We start from the raw sequence: 18,986 nt of genomic DNA on the forward strand, positions 1-18,986 counted from the left end.
TGTGTGTGTGTGTGTGTACCTGGTATAATCCATGATGGTGTGTGTGTGTGTGTGTGTGTGTGTACCTGGTATAATCCATGATTGTGTGTGTGTGCGTGTGTGCGTGTGTGTGTGTGTACCTGGTATAATCCATGATGGTGTGTGTGTGTGTGTGTGTGTGTGTGTGTGTGTGTGTGTGTGTGTGTGTGTGTGTGTGTGTGTACCTGATATAATCCATGGTGTGTGTGTGTGTGTGTGTGTGTGTGTGTGTGTGTGTGTGTGTGTGTGTGTGTGTGTGTGTGTGTGTGTGTGTGTGTGTGTGTGTACCTGATATAATCCATGGTGTGTGTGTGTGTGTGTGTGTGTGTGTGTGTGTGTGTGTGTGTACCTGGTATAATCCATGATGGTGTTGAGGCGGTGGGCGATGGTCAGTACTGTACACTGGGAGAACTGAGTGCGGATGGTGGATTGGATCAGCTCGTCCGTTTCCAAGTCAACAGCAGCCGTGGCTTCATCCAGAACCAGAATCTTCGTCTTTCTCAACAGAGCTCGAGCTAAACACACCAGCTGCCTCTGACCCAGACTGTAACACACACACACACACACACACACACACACACACACACACACACACACACACAGTCAGAGCTCCGTCCTGGTGGAAGCTGCTGCTGCTGCTGGTGCTGGTGAAGATGATGAGAAGGTACCTGAGGTTCTCTCCTCCTTCTGAACACTCGTGGTTCAGTTTCTCCTGAAGACCAGACACGAAGCTTTTGAGATGAGCCAGTTCCAGAGCTCTCCACACCTCCTCGTCAGAGTAACCATCAAACGGGTCCAGGTTCATCCTCAGAGAGCCTGAGAAGAGCACCGGGTCCTGCACACACACACACACACACACACATGATTAATCCATGCCGAGCCCACCATTATAGGTGGATGTTTCTGATGTGTGGACGAGAACTTTCCTACCTGAGGGATGATGGTGATGCGTGACCTCAGTTCGTGCAGGCCGAGCTCGGCGATGTTCACCCCGTCGATGTAGATTCGTCCCCTCACCGCCTCCAGAATGCGGAAGATTCCCAGCGTGAGGGACGACTTTCCCGCTCCGGTCCGTCCCACGATCCCAATCTGCAGTGGACGAGAAACGACGCTTGTTTTTGTTTTCTAGTCCCAATCTGGTCATATCCAGTTCCCCGATTGCATTAGGCTTTCTCGCTACTGCTGTAGACCTCCACTCCTGACTGAGGAGAGCCGTGACCACTTCTTTTCACCTGCACCAGGCGTGTTCATATCATACGGAGACCCCCCCCCATCCTGAGACATAACCAACTGTGAAAAACAGGCCGTACCTTCTCTCTGTCTCCGATACTGAACGTGATGTTCTTTAGAGCCCAGTCCAGACCCCGGCGGTACTGCATTCCGTACTGGTGGAACTGGATGGTGCCGGTTCGCGGCCAGTCTGAGCTCAGCCGTGTGTTCTGTTTTACCCACGCTGCCTGTGAAGAACATGTTCAAGCGTAATGGTTTTTATTTCACTCTTTTCTTGCTTACAGTGGCTGTTTATCCGAACCATGAAGAACCTTTAATATCTCAGGCGCCGGGCGCTCGGGTGGTGCAGCCAAGTACACAAACCCCCCGCCACCATAGAGACTGGGGTTTCAATATCAGCACAGCTATCAACCGGCTAGGAGTCTACACAGACGGCTACGACTAAACTGGGAGGAAATCAATGATATGAAGCCTGATGTATTTGAGCGGTACCTCTTTGGGCGTGTCCGTGTACTCCTTCACTCTCTCCACTGATACGATGTTGTTCTCCACGTCCGTCCAGGCTCGAACCATCCAGCTCAGGATTCCCGTCACCTGCAGGAACATTTCAGTCCCATAAAACAGGCAGATTTATCTCACACATACGTGTTACGTGTGTTTTATTATTATTTAAGGGCGTCGCCACAGCGGATCATTCTGGATGGAACGTCCGACACACTCGTGCGTGATTCTGATTCCCTGACCTGTAGAGAGTGAGACACGGCCAGGCCAACGAGTCCAGGGCTTAAACTTTCTTTTCTCATTACGGAGAGGACGGCAGCAGTAAGGACCAACAGATTCCCCAAAACCTCCAGATTTACTGCCAGCCATCTAGAATAAAAATAATAATAAATAATAATAATAATATAAAATGTAAAATAATAACAATATAATAATATAAATCAATAATTAAATGTAAAATAATAATAATAATATAAAATAATAATAATAATATAAAATAATAATAATAATAATACAAAATATAAAATTATAATAATAATATAAAATTATAATAATAATATAAAATATAAAATTATAATAATAATATAAAATAATAATAATAATATAAAATAATAATAATAATAATATAAAATATAAAATAATAATAATAATTTAAATAATAATAATAATAATATAAAATATAAAATAATAATAATATAAAATAATAATAATTTGTCTTATTCGAACATCTTTACTGTTATGCAAAACATCCATATTTAGTCATATCCAATTCTTCATTGTGAGTCCACTGCTGCTTGTACAACCTTTGATCTGAGTCGGATCTCCACACGCCCCCTCAGACATGTGTCAGAACTGCACCACTTCTTATCACCCGTACTGAGAGTTATGCTTAACTCCATGTGATTCTCAGTGGCAACTTGGCAGATTGGTGGCCAATTTTCTCTGTTGCTACACTGCTGATCGTGTCCACTAGGGGGCACCTAGCCTATTGGTAGACCAGTAGAAGAGTTCAGAACTCCAGCGCTGGTGCACTAGTGGAAAATCCCAGAAATCTAAACCCTTGTACCCAGACCTGGACTGTGGAAGGTCTGGCGCTGTGTGCTGGCGTGACTGATCTGACCTTGTAGCCACGAATCTGGGGAAGTAGGACGTCTGGTTGTGATCCACTCTGCCGTCGGCCTGCAGAACGAACCGCGTCTGCTCACCGAAGGAGCGGATCACGCTGGCGCCCTGCACCGTCTCGTTCAGGTGCGTGTAGATGGGTGAGCGGCTCACCGCCTCCAGACGCCGCAGCTGGCACGACGTGGCCACGTAGATCCTCTAAAAAACAAACACAGCGTGCTAGCCGGTGCCGTTTCACTATGAATGAACCAGTTAGCTTCTGAGTGTGCGTGTACCTGGATGAAGGTGTAGAAGAACGCCAGGGGAAGGATGACGAGTCCGGCGAAGGGCGTGGCCACGAGCACCACGACACAGACCTCGAGCAGTTTGAAGGCGTATCCCAGCGTCGTCTTGACGGCGTCGGGGATCATGCAGTCGATTGCGTCCATCTCCCTGGAGAAGCGGTTCAGCATGTTCCCGCTCGGCGTGCTCTCGAAGAAAGACGCGTGCGAGCGCAGGACGTTACGCAGAAGGTCCAGGTGGAGCTGACGGGACGCCATGACGCCGCCCAGTGAAATGGCTACCGTGGTGCAGAAGATGGTAAAACCTGGAACACACGCGAGAATCTAATTAGACCTGGACTTAAAATCTAAACTATGATGAACTGTGGTTCTGCTGGAAGCCACTGTGTGGCGCTGCTCATTCATGCTATAAAAACAGCCTGAAACATAGAGTTGATAAATTGATGATGCGCTGGTTTTGCACCCCTTACATGCCCAGTTTTGCTCTTGCGGTGGATCAGGTGCGTCTCTGCCCTGGACTGAAGCCGGTGGGGTCAGGCTAATATGACGGTCCAGGACCCGACGCTACGTACCTTGAGTGAAGCCGAGCGCTCCGAACACGGCGAGTGTCACGTCGGAGTCGCTCCGAGATCCGTCAGTCTCGTGGGCGTCGGCCCAAAGCCGCAGCCAGTAATTGTATCCGAAAGACGCAGCCTGCTGGACCGCGTACAGGACCACGATGGGGACGACGTAGGCCAGGCTGACGGTCCTCAGATACTCCATGTACACCTCCGGCTTCACCTAGAGGAACACATCAGAGACTCAGCATAACAGGATTAGCGCTCAGGGTCGCCACAGGGAAACACTAACCTACCCCCCAACCTCACCCCCCTCAGACACAGCCAAACGTGTCTGTGTAGCGACCACCATCAAGCAGCGTAATTAGTGTTACACCGTCCATCCATATAAAACATCAAATAATGAATATTTGTACAAACAGTTTAGGGAAGGCCCTATAAAGCTCTATAAAGACATAAAGAAACTCATCAAGCAGCGCCCAGCCCTACAAATGCTGTCATCTTTCAACAAAACGGGCACAAATTCCCACAGTACAGTGCGTTTCTTACCCGGCCTGTATGAGCTCTATCAGCCCTGGTGAGTTTGGACAGTTCCTCAGTGTCCTGCTCCTGTTCTGAGTCCGGTACCGCCTCCACGGTCTGGACCCCGGCGCCGCCCACGTCACCACTGACGGGACACAGAACACAGAACAGAGACGTTTACGTTTATATACGTAAAGATCATGTGATCAGCCAAAAGGATTTAGCATCACCGTTGCTGTAGCGACCTCTGCTGGCTGGTCGAAGCGCTGCACAGTTGGTGAGATGGTGAATAACGGATAGCAGTGCGTGACTCTCGCACACAGCCACTGATGGCTTTTTTTTTCACCTGTCAGGGGCGGGGTCTTACATAGACCCAGTGTGCAGGCACCTCGACCATCCAGCAGATGGTTAACAGCTGATGGTTTTTGTATGATTCGGGTGGAATCGGAACCCCGACACTTTACCGGATGAGCTGCTCCTGTGACAGGTCGATGGAGAAATCGTTCAGGCCGAGGCAGGACGCCGACATCCTCGTACCTGAAGGATTAAAGAGTCGTTTTAGCTCCTCAAACAAACACACGTTCATCAAACACTCACAGCAGCTTCACACTTCAGGATTTGAATCTGAGGATTTGGTTCAATATACACTACATGGACAAAAGTATTGGGACGCCCCTTTTAATGAATGAATTGATGTGTTTCAGCCACAACAGTTACTAATAACAGGTGTAATAAATACATTATATAAAGGTTATGAAATGATTCCAACTTTTCAGCAACAGTTTAGGGAAGGCCCTTTCCTGTTCCAGCACATAGTAATCTCTATAAAGAAACTCCAGCGTCCTGCACACTCAACAGCTCTGGAACGAACCGGAACATCAACTGATCAATCTTTCGACTGAATGGGCACAAATTCCCACAGACATACTGTTGTTCTAAGATCACACAGAGGTCACTTTGTTTTGCTAGAGTTGGTTTTTGGACTGGGACGTCCGACAAGCTTACAGTCAGGTGTCCAAATACTTTTGGCCATGTCTTCCTCTGCTGGAGACCCCGATGACGTACGAGGAGGGTATATTCACCTGACACGCCCTCCCTCCGACCCCTTTTTATTTGCCCTCGGGGTCCTTACACAGCGTTAAAAACCCCGCCCACTTTTTAGTCCCGTCTTTTTCCGCCCAGCAGACTAGTGGCCATTTTTGTCTGCTGCACTGCCTGCAGTGCCGATCGTACTCGCTAGGGGGCGTCCAGAGAGGACGGCGCCGCCTGCTGTGTTTCCTCTCTCACCTCTGTTTCTCTCCCTGCGCTCCTGGTTGCTGAAGGTCTTCAGGAGGTGGGAGAAGGAGTTCCTCCTCGTGAGCAGCTCGCTGTAAGACCCCGTCTCCGTGATGCGTCCGTCCTTCATCACCAGGATCAGGTCGGTGTGAGGGAGGAGGCCGAGTCCGTGCGTCACCAACACGCGCGTCTGAAACAACAATAATGATTTAAGTACCGAATCTTTTCCTCATGCGTGTCGGCGTCACGTCCGGTTACCTTGTTCCTGAGAACTCCTGCAGGACCGAGGACGCTGTGGAAGACGTGCTGCCCCACGTGTGTGTCGACGCCGGACAGCGGGTCGTCCAGCAGGTAAACGTCGGCATTTCTGTACACGGCTCGAGCTAAACTCACCCGGTGCTTCTGCCCACCGGACAGGTTCAGACCCTGAACACAGAACATCCAGCATTAACTTTAGATATACAGTGCCTCCAAGTAGTATTCAACCCCCTGCAGATTTTGCAGGTTTACACATTTAAAGTTAACTTAGCATTTTGAAATTTGGACTGTAGATGGGCCTGGACATGTGAAATGCACTGCAGCCAAAAAGAATGTCATTTCTCTGTTTATTAATTAAAAAAAAAATTTTTAAGTTCAAGGTCAATTATTATTCAACCCCTAGGTTTAATATTTTGTGGAATAACCCTTGTTTGCAATTACAGCTATCAATCGTTTTTTATAAGACCTGATCAGGCCGGCACAGGTCTCTGGAGTAATCTTGGCCCACTCCTCCATGCAGATCTTCTCCAAGTTGTCTAGGTTCTTTGGGCATCTCTTGTGGACTTTGATCTTGAGCTCCTTCCACAAGTTTTCAATTGGGTTAAGGTCAGGAGACTGACTAGGCCACTGCAGCACCTTGATCTTTTCCCTCTTAAACCAGGCCTTGGTTTTCTTGGCCGTGTGCTTGGGGTGGTTGTCCTGTTGGAAGATGAAATGACGACCCATCTTAAGATCCTAGATGGAGGAGCGGAGGTTTTTGGCCAAAATCTCCAGGTAGGACGTGCTATCCATCTTCCCGTGAATGCGGACCAGATGGCCAGGCCCCTTGGCTGAGAAGCAGCCCCACAGCATGATGCTGCCACCACCATGCTTGACTGTAGGGATGGTAGTCTTGGGGTCGTATGCAGTGCCATCCTCTCGCCAAACGGCCCGGGTGTGGTTGGCACCAAAGAGCTCGATCTTGGTCTCATCAGACCAGAGAACCTTAAACCAGTCTGCCTCAGAGTCCTCCAAGTGATCATGAGCAAACTTTAGACGGGCCTTGACATGACGCTTTGAAAGTACAGGTACCTTACGGGCTCGCCTGGAACGGAGACCATTGCGGTGTAGTACATTACTTATGGTATTTATTGAAACCAATGTCCCCACCGTCATGAGATCTTCCCGGAGCTCCCTCCTTGTTGTCCTTGGGTCAGTCTTGACCTTTCGGACAAGCCTGGCTTCGGCACGGGAGGAAACTTTGAAAGGCTGTCCAGGTCGTGGAAGGTTAACAGTAGTTCCATGAGCCTTCCACTTCCGGATGATGCTCCCAACGGTGGAGACAGGTAGGCCCAACTCCTTGGAAAGGGTTTTGTACCCCTTGCCAGCCTTGTGACCCTCCACGATTTTGTCTCTGATGGCCTTGGAATGCTCCTTAGTCTTTCCCATGTTGACCATGTATGAGTGCTGTTCACCTGTTTGGGGAGGGGCTTTTATAGTCAGAAGAGGCGGGGAAAAAACATAATTAATCCAAGCATGTGAAGCTCATTGTTCTTAATATCTCAATTACTTCTTAATACTTGAGGGAACCAAACAGAATTCTGGTGGTTTGAGGAGTTGAATAATAACTGACCCTCTGGTAAACTTTGAAGATTTTTAAAAAATTAATAAACAGAGAAATAACATTCTTTTTGGCTGCAGTGCATTTCACATGTCCAGGCCCATCTACAGTCCAAATTTCAAAATGCTAAGTTAACTCTAAATGTGTAAACCTGCAAAATCTGCAGGGGGTTGAATACTACTTGGAGGCACTGTATCCAGTTCCTCAGTGCACTTCACTGGGCCAACGCTGCTGGCATCCCGAGCACACAGCAGGCGTTACTTCATGTCGAGAATCATATTCTGTTCAAATGAATCATTCTCAATATGAATCACTCTGTTCAAGTGAATTATACTCTACATAAATCACTCTGTTTAAATGAATCATTCTCAACATGAATCACTGTTTAAACGAATCATTCTTGACACGAATTACTCTGTTCAAATGAATCATAATCTACATAAATCACTCCGTTTAAACGAATCATTTTCTACATTAATCTGTTTAAATGAATCATTCTAGACATGAATAATCATTCTCTACATGAATCACTCTCCAAATGATTCCTGATGACGTGCCACGGATGGATTCCCCGTTCGGACTTCCCCTCCCCAGGCACAGCCGATCGTGTGGACCAGGTCTAAGCGCCTGTGAGGATACCTTCTCCCCGATCTCAGTGTCGTCTCCTCCGGGCAGAATCTCCAGGTCTGGAAGGAGAGCGCAGGCCTCCAGAACCTTCTGGTAGCTGCTCTCGTTCTTCTGCTGTTCAAACACGATGTTCTCCCTCAGTGTGGCGTTCTGGATCCACGCCTGCTGGGGAACGTACGCCACCGAACCCTGGAGAGATCACACACCTTTAGCATCTCAAATTAAAACGATGCTTTTATTTTATTTCAGGAATCACTGAGTGCAGGGCAGGAACACGCTGGACAGGGGGCGCCAGTCCATCTCACTCCTTTTTGTTGGGGTTTTGGAAGTGGCCACCATAAGTGTGGGCTGTATAATGTGTAAGTTTTGATTTGAGCGTGTGAGATGAATCGGTACCCTCACTGTGACGTTTCCGCTCTTCTTCTCCATCTCTCCCAGCACGGCAGAGAGCAGCGATGACTTTCCGCTGCCGACGGGACCCACCACCGCCACCAACAGGCCGGGAGGAACTCTCACGTTCACTCTGTAATCACACAGTAATACCACAGTGATGCTCACTTCTGGATTCTGATTGGTTAGAAGTTCATATATTGTTTCCATGGTGACAGATAATGTTGTGTACAGTCCTGTAATGAGATTAGAGCTGCTGACCTCTTTAAACACGGCGCTCCGTCTCTGCTCCAGCTGAACGAGCCGTTCTCTATCACGATACTGTCAGCGTCTAAGAGAAGAGATTTCATCATCATTATTTTATTAGTATTATTGTTTTTATTATTATCATTATTATTATTATTATTATTATTAATTAGATTATTATTATTATTATTATTATTATTAATTAGATTATTATTGTTATTAATTCGATTATTATTGTTATTATTATTATTAATTAGATTATTATTGTTATTATTATTATTTAGATTATTATTATTATTATTAATTACATTATTATTATTATCATTATTATTATTAATTACATTATTATTATTAATTACATTATTATTATTATTAATTACATTATTATTATTATTATTAATTTGATTATTATTATTATTATTAATAAAAATAATAATTATTATTATTATTATTAATTAGATTTGTATTATTATTATTAATTAAATTATTATTATTATTATTAATTAAATTATTATTATTAATAATTAGATTATTATTATTAATATTAATTACATTAATATTATTGTTATTATTATTATTATTATTATTATTATCATCATCATTATTTTATTATTATTATTGTTTTTATCATTATTTTTTATATATATTTGTATTATAATTCTCACCTGGACTGTGAGGAGCTTTGATCACGGCGTCCTCTCTCAGCTCGTCCTGACACAGAAACTTTTCCAGACGTCTGAGAGACACGATGGCCTGAGACAGTAAGACACAGTCGTTTAATACAGCTGATAAATTATGAATGATCCCATCCAGTGTTCCACCAGGACCCTGACCAGGGCCAGTTTGTTCCTGATGCTGCTCTGACCCGGCTGTACGGGGGGTGTTTGGGTCACTTGCCTGCGTGATGGTGCTGATGGAGAAGGGAAGTTGACTCAGGGGCGTTTTTAGGATGTTGATGAGCGCCATGGAAACGAAGATCTTCTCAGCATCCAGAACGTTTTCCTCATGAATGGACACGTAAACGCTGAACATGGTGAACGCCACCTGAGAACACAGAGACGCGCCATGAACACAAAACACTGGAAAGAACGGGGTCCCAGTTACAGGGCGTGGTCTGGTTTAGTCTGTCCCAGTTAGGGAGGCGAGGGCTCTTCTGGTAGGTCCCAAAAATAGAAGGATTAGGATCCTGTGCCAGTCAGTCTTAGTGTATAAGGTATGGTTCTCTGTACCAGTCGGTCCCAGTAAAACAACTTTGATTCTCTGTGCCAGTCAGTGCCAGTAAAGGAATTGTGGTACTCAGTGAAGAGTATCCTGTGCCAGTCAATTTCAGTATAGGATGCCAGTCAGTTTGAGTAAAGAAGGCATGGTATTATGTGCCAGTCAGTCCCAGTAAAGGGTACACTGTACTCTGTGCCAGTCAGTCTTAGTGTATAAGGTACGGTTGTCTGTGCCAGTCCGTCCCAGTAAAACTGCCAGTTCAGTTGTGGTATTTCCTCCACCGGTTGTGGTCTGTAACCCTACCGGTACCCAGGAATGTAACTGACGCACCAGGAAGGTGGAGGAGTTGAAGGAGGCGATGGAGACAGAATAAAGTATCTGAGACGTCTTCATGGCAGCCAGCTCCTTCTCCCTGAAGTTCAGGATCTTCCTCTCGAAGGCTTTCTCCCAGGCGTAGAACTTCAGGATCTTTATTCCGTTCAGGATCTCGTTCATCAGCTTTATCCGTCCATCCATGTTCTTCATCTGGACCTCCTGGGAGAACCACAGACAGGGATTTACAGACGGAGGGAGCAGAGCTGAATCTCTCAAACTGATCCATTTATCATGGTTGTGTTTATCATGTGTGATGTTTTAAATCTTTATTCAGTTGATAAATCTGCATGTTTTGCTTCTTGAACTTTTATAAATATTATTATTATTATTATTATTATTAGTTATTAAACTATTTAGTCTGGTTAGCGTGATGTGCAGTGTACAGTACAGTACAGAGTGAATACATTTTTAGGAAAGATAATAGGGTCTTATTTCTTTTTTCTTTGTTATTATAAGCCGGGTGGTGGTGTTTTTTCCTTCTTTTATTATTTACTTCTATGTCAACTTATAAGACTGTTATTAAAGAAAAACCTTAATTGAAAATGGTTCAAAAGGAGGGTCTTTGTATTTAACTTGTCTTAAATGCAAAGTATTTTTTTATTTTTTTATTTTAAGTTGCTCGGAAGTGATTTTGCACCTTTTGTTGGCCGAATCGCTGAACGTTCGTCACCCTGCATTCACACCGGAAGCATCAACATCAGCTTTTGGCATTCGCTCGCTCGCTCGCATCTACAATAGGGAAAAAAACAACCTGACCACAAATCAGACGTGTTCCTGCTAAAAGGGAAATCGCTCGTCTGTAAATCTCATTCATGTGTAGTCCATCACTGACTGTGCAGAGATGACAAGAACTCTGTGTTCGTTCTTTGGAAGTTTGATGCCATGACAGTGAGTTTCTCTTCCATCTCTAGTAGGAATCCCGAACTGTTTAATGCTTAATTCTGATTGGTTCTTGCCACATCACATAAAGTTAAACTTTGCTCGACTTTTTTGTGTTGCTACTGTCTATCCTGTTTCCTGTCGCTGGATATTGAGTAACAGCCGGTCACTTCAAGCGTAGGGTCAGCAGCTTTTATTAAGGCGTGACGGCGGTCAGGTGACGTTAAATCTCACCTGGAGTTTGTTGCGAATCTTGGCGATGAGGCCGTTCAGAGGGAAGATGAAAATAACGGTCGCCAATCCCGCCAGAGCCGACGCGCCCAAATGCTACACGATAAATATAAAGAAAACAAACACACGTAGCATCACTAATCATGACTGACAGGAAGCGGGCGTGTCCAAGCCACCACACCGGGCTTCATTACCTGCCAGAGGAAGAAAAAGCACAGGCCGATTTCAACAGGCGCCAACCAGACAGCGTTAAAGTAAACCACAAAGTCCATGAGCTTCTGAGTGTCGGTAGATGCCAGGTTCACCATCTCACCCACCGTACATGTCCTGCGGGCGTCGCTACTAATCACCAGAGACTGAAGAGACAGACAGAGTGAGAGTGAAACGCTGAGAGTAAACTGCTGTCCCGTGACTGTGACCACACCTGTCTGCGCTCACCTTCCTGTAGACCAGACCCATGATGCCGGTTTTGACCCTCATGCCCACCGTGAAGCAGCTGTACATGTACTGATGGTTGAAGAGCGACTGCAGGCACGAAAGCAAGAACAAAACCACGGCAAATAAATACCCCCTCCACCGGGGAACGTCCGCGCCTCCCACCACGCCCAGCAGGAGCCTGGAAGCAAAGGAGGACAGAACATCAGAACAGGAAGCTCAAAGATCACAGATTAATTAACAGGTTCAAATCTCAGCTCTGCTACCGGTCAGCTGAGCGCCCCCTAGCAGGCACGATCAACCACTAGTCTGCTGGGTGGGAAAAGATGGGATTAAGTGGGCGGGGTCTTCGAGGCTGTGTAAGGACCCTGGTTAGTAGCCCGAGGCGCCTGTACAGAAGTGGAGGAACATGGAGATCAGCGTGTGACTCTCCATGAGCGAGACCGACCTCCACTGAAGTACAGGGGGATAATAAGGGGTTTCATGCCAATCAGTCTCTTTATCCTGGTCAGTATCATGGAACACAAGGTGGGAACACAGAGGACAGGGTGCCAGGGTGCCCACATACCCTCAGGGGGGAGCGCTGGCCGACAGCACCATTGAGATTCAAACCCGGAATAGATCCAAGCAAATGCCATCTAAAACAGGCGGGCAAGCAGGGCACCATGCCAACCAACTCATTAATTCATTCACTGTCTGTTTTACCACAGTTTGATCCTGGTCAGGGGTCACCTGTCCATCACAGGGCACACACACACCTAGGGGCAGTTTAGTATCTGCAGTTAACCTGACTGCATGTGTTTGTACTGTGGGAGGAAACCGGAGCTCCCGGAGGAAACCCACACAGACACGGGGAGAACATGCAAACTCCACACAGAAAGGACCCGGACCACCCCGTCTGGGAATCGAACCCAGGACCCAAAAAATACGTGCAGTTTATCCAAAACCGTCCGATCCCTCACCTGAGCACCTGAGGGATGGAGAACATGACCACGTCGTGGACGATCAGGCACAACGTTCCCGCCAGGAAGTGAGAGCCGAATGTTCTCACCAGCACGCGCAGCAGGAGGAAACCGCCGCCCTGTTCCTGGCGCAGTTTCTGGAAGATGGGCGTCGGCTGCGTGATCCTGAAGCTCGGAGCTCGGGTTCCATCCACGCTCCTCTCCTGCCTGTACGAGGAAAACGGAGGGAGTTCAGGTGGACCGTGGGCGTCCGTTTACGTCACGGTCAGGCGTCCAAATACTTCTGGCCATATAGTGTATGAATATTAATGAAGGCCTCTTACTGCAGCGCCGCTCTCTGTGTGATCCACTCTCTCTCCAGATCACTCATGATCTTCTGGGACGTGTCTTCTTCCCTCAGAGACCAGAGATCTTCAGCAGTCAGGGGTGAGTGATATCCCCTCCATACCAGCCTAAACACAAACACACACACACACACCGCAATAACATAATAAACGTAGCTTCACATCCAACTTAAGACCTCAAGACAGTTACACTGGTGTAGAACAAGCTGTCTGTTTTACCACCGTTTTATCCTGGTCAAGGTCACAGTGGGTTACCAGTCCATCACAGGGCACACACACACACACACCTCTATAACATGATAAACATAACTTCACGTCCAACTCAACACTCAATCAGTTACACTGGTGTAGAACAAGCTGTGCAGGATTCATTCATTCACTGTCTGTTTTACCACTGGTTTATCCTGGTCAAGGTCACAGTGGGTCACCAGTCTATCACAGGGCACACACACACACACACACCTATCCTCAAAAACATGATAAACGTAGCCTCACGTCCAACTCAACACTCAATCAGTTAGACTGGTGTAAAACAAGCTGTGCATTCATTCATTCACAGTCTGTTTTACCACCGTTTTATCCTGGTCAGGGTCACAGTGGGTCTGATTTATTGTGTGAAACAGCAGGAAACACCCTGGCAAACACACACACACACACACTCGCAGGGTAATTTGTAGTAGCTCCAATTAACCTGACTGTACATCACTTGGAGGAAACCAGAGCTCCCCACACAGACACAGGGAGATCTGGGATTCAAACCCATACCCTTCCTGCAGCATCGTGCCGGGTTCAAAAGCAAGAGATCGAATGAAAGCACAGTGTTTCTATGAAGAACCGTCACTACAGTGTTGCTGTAATAACAGGGATGTCAGTAGGTGGCGCTCTAGTGGTGCACTGGTCCATCACGCTGGAACACAACTGCTGAGATTTATACCAGGACCCGAACCCCGGTGTTATCGTCCCGCTGGGTGTCTACACAAACACGATTGGCTATGTCTAAATCCCTGTGATGGATTGGCACCCGGTCCAGGCTGTTCCTGCTTCCTCGTCTTCACCGCGTTTCACAGTTTAATGAAATTCCAAAATCATTAAGAGTGAAAAAATCAAGAACATGAAAAATTTTTTGATGGCAGATTTTTACAAATGAAGCTTTAATTTAACTCACCCAACAAACCACCAGAACAGAGCTTTAGACAAGAAAGAAGCGCGTTCCACAGGACACGGGTTCTCCTGCAGAGACACACGGGGGGTTAGCGGCTCGGTATATACAAGCTAACTTTAAATAACGGGGCTCGATCAGGGAATCATGTCCTCCTGCATGTCCCTTTATGGCTGTCAGAGGGGGCACGGAGGCGCAGAGGTGGACGTGTTTCTATTCATCACACCTGCTTCAACCTGCTTCATCACACCTGCTTCAACCCGCTTCAACCTGCTTTCCTCCTGAAACCGTGATGCCAGGCTCAATCTGGACTGGTTCTGCTGGTGTATGATGCCAGAACACTCAGTTCCCAGAAAGCCTTTTTTCCTGTGGCGTGACGGCCACACTTTCAGAAGGTCACTGGAAGGGCGTTTTTACTCGACCAGTATCAGATTAAGTTTGGACATCAACTCTATTAGAGACGATATTTGGAGTGTTGGTAACGTTGTCGTACCTCCTGGTGGGCAGGGCGTGGCGGGTGTGGCCGCTGATCGGCGAAGCAGCAGAGGATCAGCTGAGCGAGCTGAAGAGAGAAACGGATGAAAAAAACCACCAATGTCATCACACCTCCGGAGAAATCCTGCAAAAAGATTCACATAGAGCATTAACACAGGGCACAGGGCATAAAATACAGGGCACAGAACACAGAGAACAGGGTACAGAGCTCAGAGAACAAAGCACAGAGAACAGGGTACATAGTACAGGGCACAGAGTATAGGGCATAAAGTACAGGGCACAAAGTTCAAGACATATATTACAGGGCACAGAGATGAGGGTACAGGGTACAAAGAACATGGCACAGAGAACAGGGCACATACTGTAGTACAGACAACAGAGTGCAGGGCACAGAGTACAGGGCGTAAGAGAACAGTGCAAGGTGCAGAGGACAGGGCACAGAGTACAGAACATAGGGCACAGAGATTAGGGTACATGACATAACGTACAGGGCACAGTCGACCCACATTCACACCTGTGTGAATTCCTTTAAAAATCCCATGTGCAGCGCAGCAGTAATGAAGGACCTCAGTAGCTGGGCGTGGCCCCCCCGAGGCAGAACCTGGTCTATAAAGACAGAACCAGAACCACCCGCTTCTCCACCCCGCTGCCCTTTAATGACGTGGCGGCACTGAACACAGCGTCGTGTCGTGACTCGTCGTTCCCGCGGGTCACAGCCGCCGAAACACAGAGGAATGTTGGGAGGAACAGCTGATGGTTATACGGGCTGAGATTCGAACCCCAGATCTCAGAGGTTGTGGGTTGGCATGATTTACTGCCGCCCGGAGGAAACCCACACAGACACGGGGAGAACATGCAAAATCCACACAGAAAGGAGCCTGGGAATCAAACCCATACCCTTCCTACTGTGAGGCAGCAGTGCTACCCACCTGATTTACGATGTTCTGGACGTTCCTGCGGAGAGGAACGAGGGAGCAGATCACCGCCAACATCCAGAAGAGGAAGAGGAAGAGCGAGGAGCGCCGTCCCTTCACTCTCTCCAGGTGGATGATGTACATCACCAACACCTGTGCACACACACACACACACACACAACCGTTACTGTTACTATGGCGAACTAGAAATGGGCACCAGCGCATTAGGAGCAGTACTGACAGAGAACAGGGCATAAAGTACAGGGCACAGAGCTCAGAGAACAAAGAACAAAGCACAGAGAACAGGGTACATGGTACAGATAACAGAGCACAGGGCACAGAGTACAGGGCGTAAAGTACAGGGCACAGAGAACAAGGCACAGAGTTCAAGACATATATTACAGGGCACAGAGCACAGAGATGAGGGTACAGGGTACAAAGAACATGGCACAGAGAATAGGGCACATACTGTAGTACAGATAACAGAGTACAGGGCACAGAGAACAGGGCACAACGAATAGGGCACAGAGAACATGGCATAGAAAATAGGGCACAATACTGTAGTACAGAGTACAGGGCACAGAGAAAAGAGTAGAGGGCATAAAATACAGGGCACAGAGTACAGGGCACAGAGAACAGGGCACAGAGTACAGGGCACAGAGTACAGGGCACAGAGAACAGGGCACAGAGAACAGGGCATAAAATACAGGGCATAAAATACAGGGCACAGAGTACAGGACACAGAGTACAGGACACAGAGTACAGGGCATAAAATACAGGGCACAGAGAACAGGGCACAGTTTAGTGCCTGATTCGAACCCCGGATTTAGTCATATCCAATTCCCCTCTGTGAATCCGCTGCAGCCTGCACAAGCTCCCCAATCTGACCGAGGAGAGACGGATCACCACTCGACCCCTCCGACCCCTTGATCTGCATTTGTTTGACTTTTTCTCCTAATTTAGTCGTAGCCGGTTCCCTTTTCTCTGCTGGAGACTGCGATGGTGTCACACGCTCCTCCACTTCTGTACAGGCGCCTCAGGCTACTAACCAGGGTCCTTACACGGCCCTGCTGTGACCCTGCAGTGTAGTTAAGGGGACTGTGACAGGTGTAACAGGGTGTGTTACCATGCTGAGGATTCGGACGACCGGGTTCAGGAGGAAAACCACATGATGAATGATCTCTACGCTCCTGTACACGAGGAAATGGAACAACTCCAGCACCCCGAAACAGGCCAGAGACACGCCCAGAACCTACAGAGCAACACACACACACACACACCAATCACATCAAACCCCAGCAGAGCCGCCACCCTCCGGGATGTGAGGTAGATAAAAAACGATCTAATGGGTTCCTCAGGTTCTCACCGTTTTGGCCCAGTAGAGAACGGAGACCCTGATGCACCCACACCGAAGTGACCGGAGGTAAACCAGGTAAAAATTACCGCAGACCAACAGGTAGAGAGAAGGAATCCAGATCAGAAGAGTGTTCTGGAAACAGAGCGTCAGGTCCGGGCTGGAGGTGTACCACGTCCTGTTCCAGTCCTAAACACACACACACACACACACACACACACACTGTATAATACAGCACTACACACAGCGCCTAGTGTTCACAACTCATAGATATTAGATATCTGTTCAGACAGCATCAGTGGGGAAATTCGAGATCAGAAGAACAGGTCTGAAGGTCGCGCTCCACCCACACGTACACGCAGGTTTATTTCCAGAACACAGACCAGACTGAAACCGTCACTGGAATCATGAGATCACAAAATCTTCTCCAGTTACAGCTCATGGGACGAGAGAATCCGGAGTAATGAACCCGGGAGGGACTGCAGGTGCCTCCAGGTTCCTTCTCCAGGTTCCTCCAGGTTCCTTCTCCATGTTTGTCTTTCTGGTTCCTCCTCCAGGTTCCTCCTCCAGGTTTCTCTTCCAGGTTCCTCCTCCAGGTTCCTTCCCCTGGTTCCTCCTCCTGGTTCCTTCTCCAGGTTCCTTCAGGTTCCTTCTCCAGGTTCATCCAGGTTCCTCCTCCAGATTTCTCCTCCAGATTTCTCTCCTAGTTCCTCCTCCAGGTTTCTCCTTCAGGTTCCTCCTTTTGGCTCTGTTTTAAGGTACATTGCTTTGTGATGGTTGGCTATTTTCTCCGACGCCCTCTGTCTGAAGTCGCCCCTAATAATACAATCCACATCAATGTCAATCCAGTTTATTCTTGGTCTCCTCGAGGCCTTCCACAAGTTCTGTTATACAGTAACGTCGCCTTCAAGGTTGTCAGCGTAACTTGCAGGACTTAATGAGGTTCAGGAGCTCATTTTCTGTTCTGGACGTCTCATACACTCGCCCAGAGGTGATCATCTTCCTCCATGACATTTAAATGCACTTGTTTACAAATGCCTGTCAGACTTATCATGGATAATAATGAGGATGTGCTCCAGGAAAACAGGTTCAAACATCAAACTGAACCATCTTTTGGAAAATTAGGCACCCCCCCTTAAAAAAAAAGGGTGTTTAAAACCCTTTGATCTGGTTTTAATCCCAGTGAAGGAAACGATGTCCTCGAGCCTCGAATCAGGCTTTTGTGTTCCTGCAATTATCTCCCGGCTGCAGATTAAAGGTGGGGTGAAGTTCAGCTTCTCTGCTCCTGAGACACGCCCCAGTCCCGCTGTGAATGAAACGATTCCCTGAAGCTAACAGGCGCTGTGTAAACGTCTCCGCGCTTGGCAGAAGTATTCGGACGCCTGACCGCAATCCTGTCGGACGCTTCGTTTCATTCGGATTTGTGACACTTAGCGGACGCGTTTATCAAAAGTGACTTATAGTTACGATTGAGCACAGTCTGAGGAATTGAGGGTTAAGGGCCTCGCCTAGGGGCCCAAAGGTGCCAACCTGAGCCACTGCTGTTCTTTATTTAAAAACAAACAGTATTAAAATAGAGCGACTATTATACTGCTTTTCTGAGAACTTGTGTATGGGAATTTGTGCCCATTCAGTCAAAAGACGACAGCAGTTGTATTTGTACGGCTGAGCATTGATCGATCGGTCGATGTTCCGGTTCATCCCAGAGCTGTTGAGTGGGGCTGAGATCAGGACTCTGGAGCTTTTCTTCATGTCTTTTTACAGACACATTTTACAGAAAGGTCCTTCCCTAAACTGTTGCTGCGAAATCAGAAGCATGTCATTTCTTTTAAATCATTGATTTATTACACCTGAGATGAAGTAAACAAGTCAGTTGAGTGTAATAATAGTGGCGGAGTAAAAACACAACTAATAGTGAAACCAGAACCAGGAAAAAAATCCCCAAGTGTTTCAAATGGATGAATGCTGTCGAATTTTGACTGAACGGGCACAA

At 47.2% G+C, this 18,986-nt stretch overlaps 1 protein-coding gene across 1 annotated transcript in view; it reads right to left on the reverse strand.

Annotated features, from left to right (window-relative positions):
• abcc6b.2 (ATP-binding cassette, sub-family C (CFTR/MRP), member 6b, tandem duplicate 2) overlaps positions 1-17,657 on the reverse strand; it is a 20,665-nt gene extending 3,008 nt beyond the window's left edge. The window contains exons 1-30 of the mRNA XM_062984998.1: positions 17,394-17,657; positions 17,006-17,182; positions 16,766-16,891; positions 15,655-15,792; positions 14,724-14,849; positions 14,237-14,301; positions 13,051-13,179; positions 12,728-12,934; positions 11,769-11,946; positions 11,525-11,686; positions 11,334-11,426; positions 10,176-10,379; positions 9,525-9,671; positions 9,293-9,380; positions 8,643-8,712; positions 8,388-8,514; positions 8,004-8,180; positions 5,765-5,932; positions 5,519-5,696; positions 4,696-4,768; positions 4,259-4,376; positions 3,725-3,932; positions 3,147-3,457; positions 2,870-3,069; positions 1,992-2,118; positions 1,741-1,842; positions 1,329-1,475; positions 949-1,107; positions 687-853; positions 368-562 (exon numbers count right to left, since the gene is read on the reverse strand). Coding sequence (XP_062841068.1) covers positions 368-562; positions 687-853; positions 949-1,107; positions 1,329-1,475; positions 1,741-1,842; positions 1,992-2,118; positions 2,870-3,069; positions 3,147-3,457; positions 3,725-3,932; positions 4,259-4,376; positions 4,696-4,768; positions 5,519-5,696; positions 5,765-5,932; positions 8,004-8,180; positions 8,388-8,514; positions 8,643-8,712; positions 9,293-9,380; positions 9,525-9,671; positions 10,176-10,379; positions 11,334-11,426; positions 11,525-11,686; positions 11,769-11,946; positions 12,728-12,934; positions 13,051-13,179; positions 14,237-14,301; positions 14,724-14,849; positions 15,655-15,792; positions 16,766-16,891; positions 17,006-17,182; positions 17,394-17,657 — 4,631 coding nt within the window. The remainder of the gene's footprint in view (positions 1-367; positions 563-686; positions 854-948; positions 1,108-1,328; positions 1,476-1,740; positions 1,843-1,991; positions 2,119-2,869; positions 3,070-3,146; positions 3,458-3,724; positions 3,933-4,258; positions 4,377-4,695; positions 4,769-5,518; positions 5,697-5,764; positions 5,933-8,003; positions 8,181-8,387; positions 8,515-8,642; positions 8,713-9,292; positions 9,381-9,524; positions 9,672-10,175; positions 10,380-11,333; positions 11,427-11,524; positions 11,687-11,768; positions 11,947-12,727; positions 12,935-13,050; positions 13,180-14,236; positions 14,302-14,723; positions 14,850-15,654; positions 15,793-16,765; positions 16,892-17,005; positions 17,183-17,393) is intronic.
• Positions 17,658-18,986: the final 1,329 nt, after the last annotated feature.

The sequence above is a fragment of the Trichomycterus rosablanca genome, chromosome 22 (assembly GCF_030014385.1).
Source record: "Trichomycterus rosablanca isolate fTriRos1 chromosome 22, fTriRos1.hap1, whole genome shotgun sequence".
In the NCBI taxonomy this organism is placed as follows: Eukaryota; Metazoa; Chordata; class Actinopteri; order Siluriformes; family Trichomycteridae; genus Trichomycterus; species Trichomycterus rosablanca.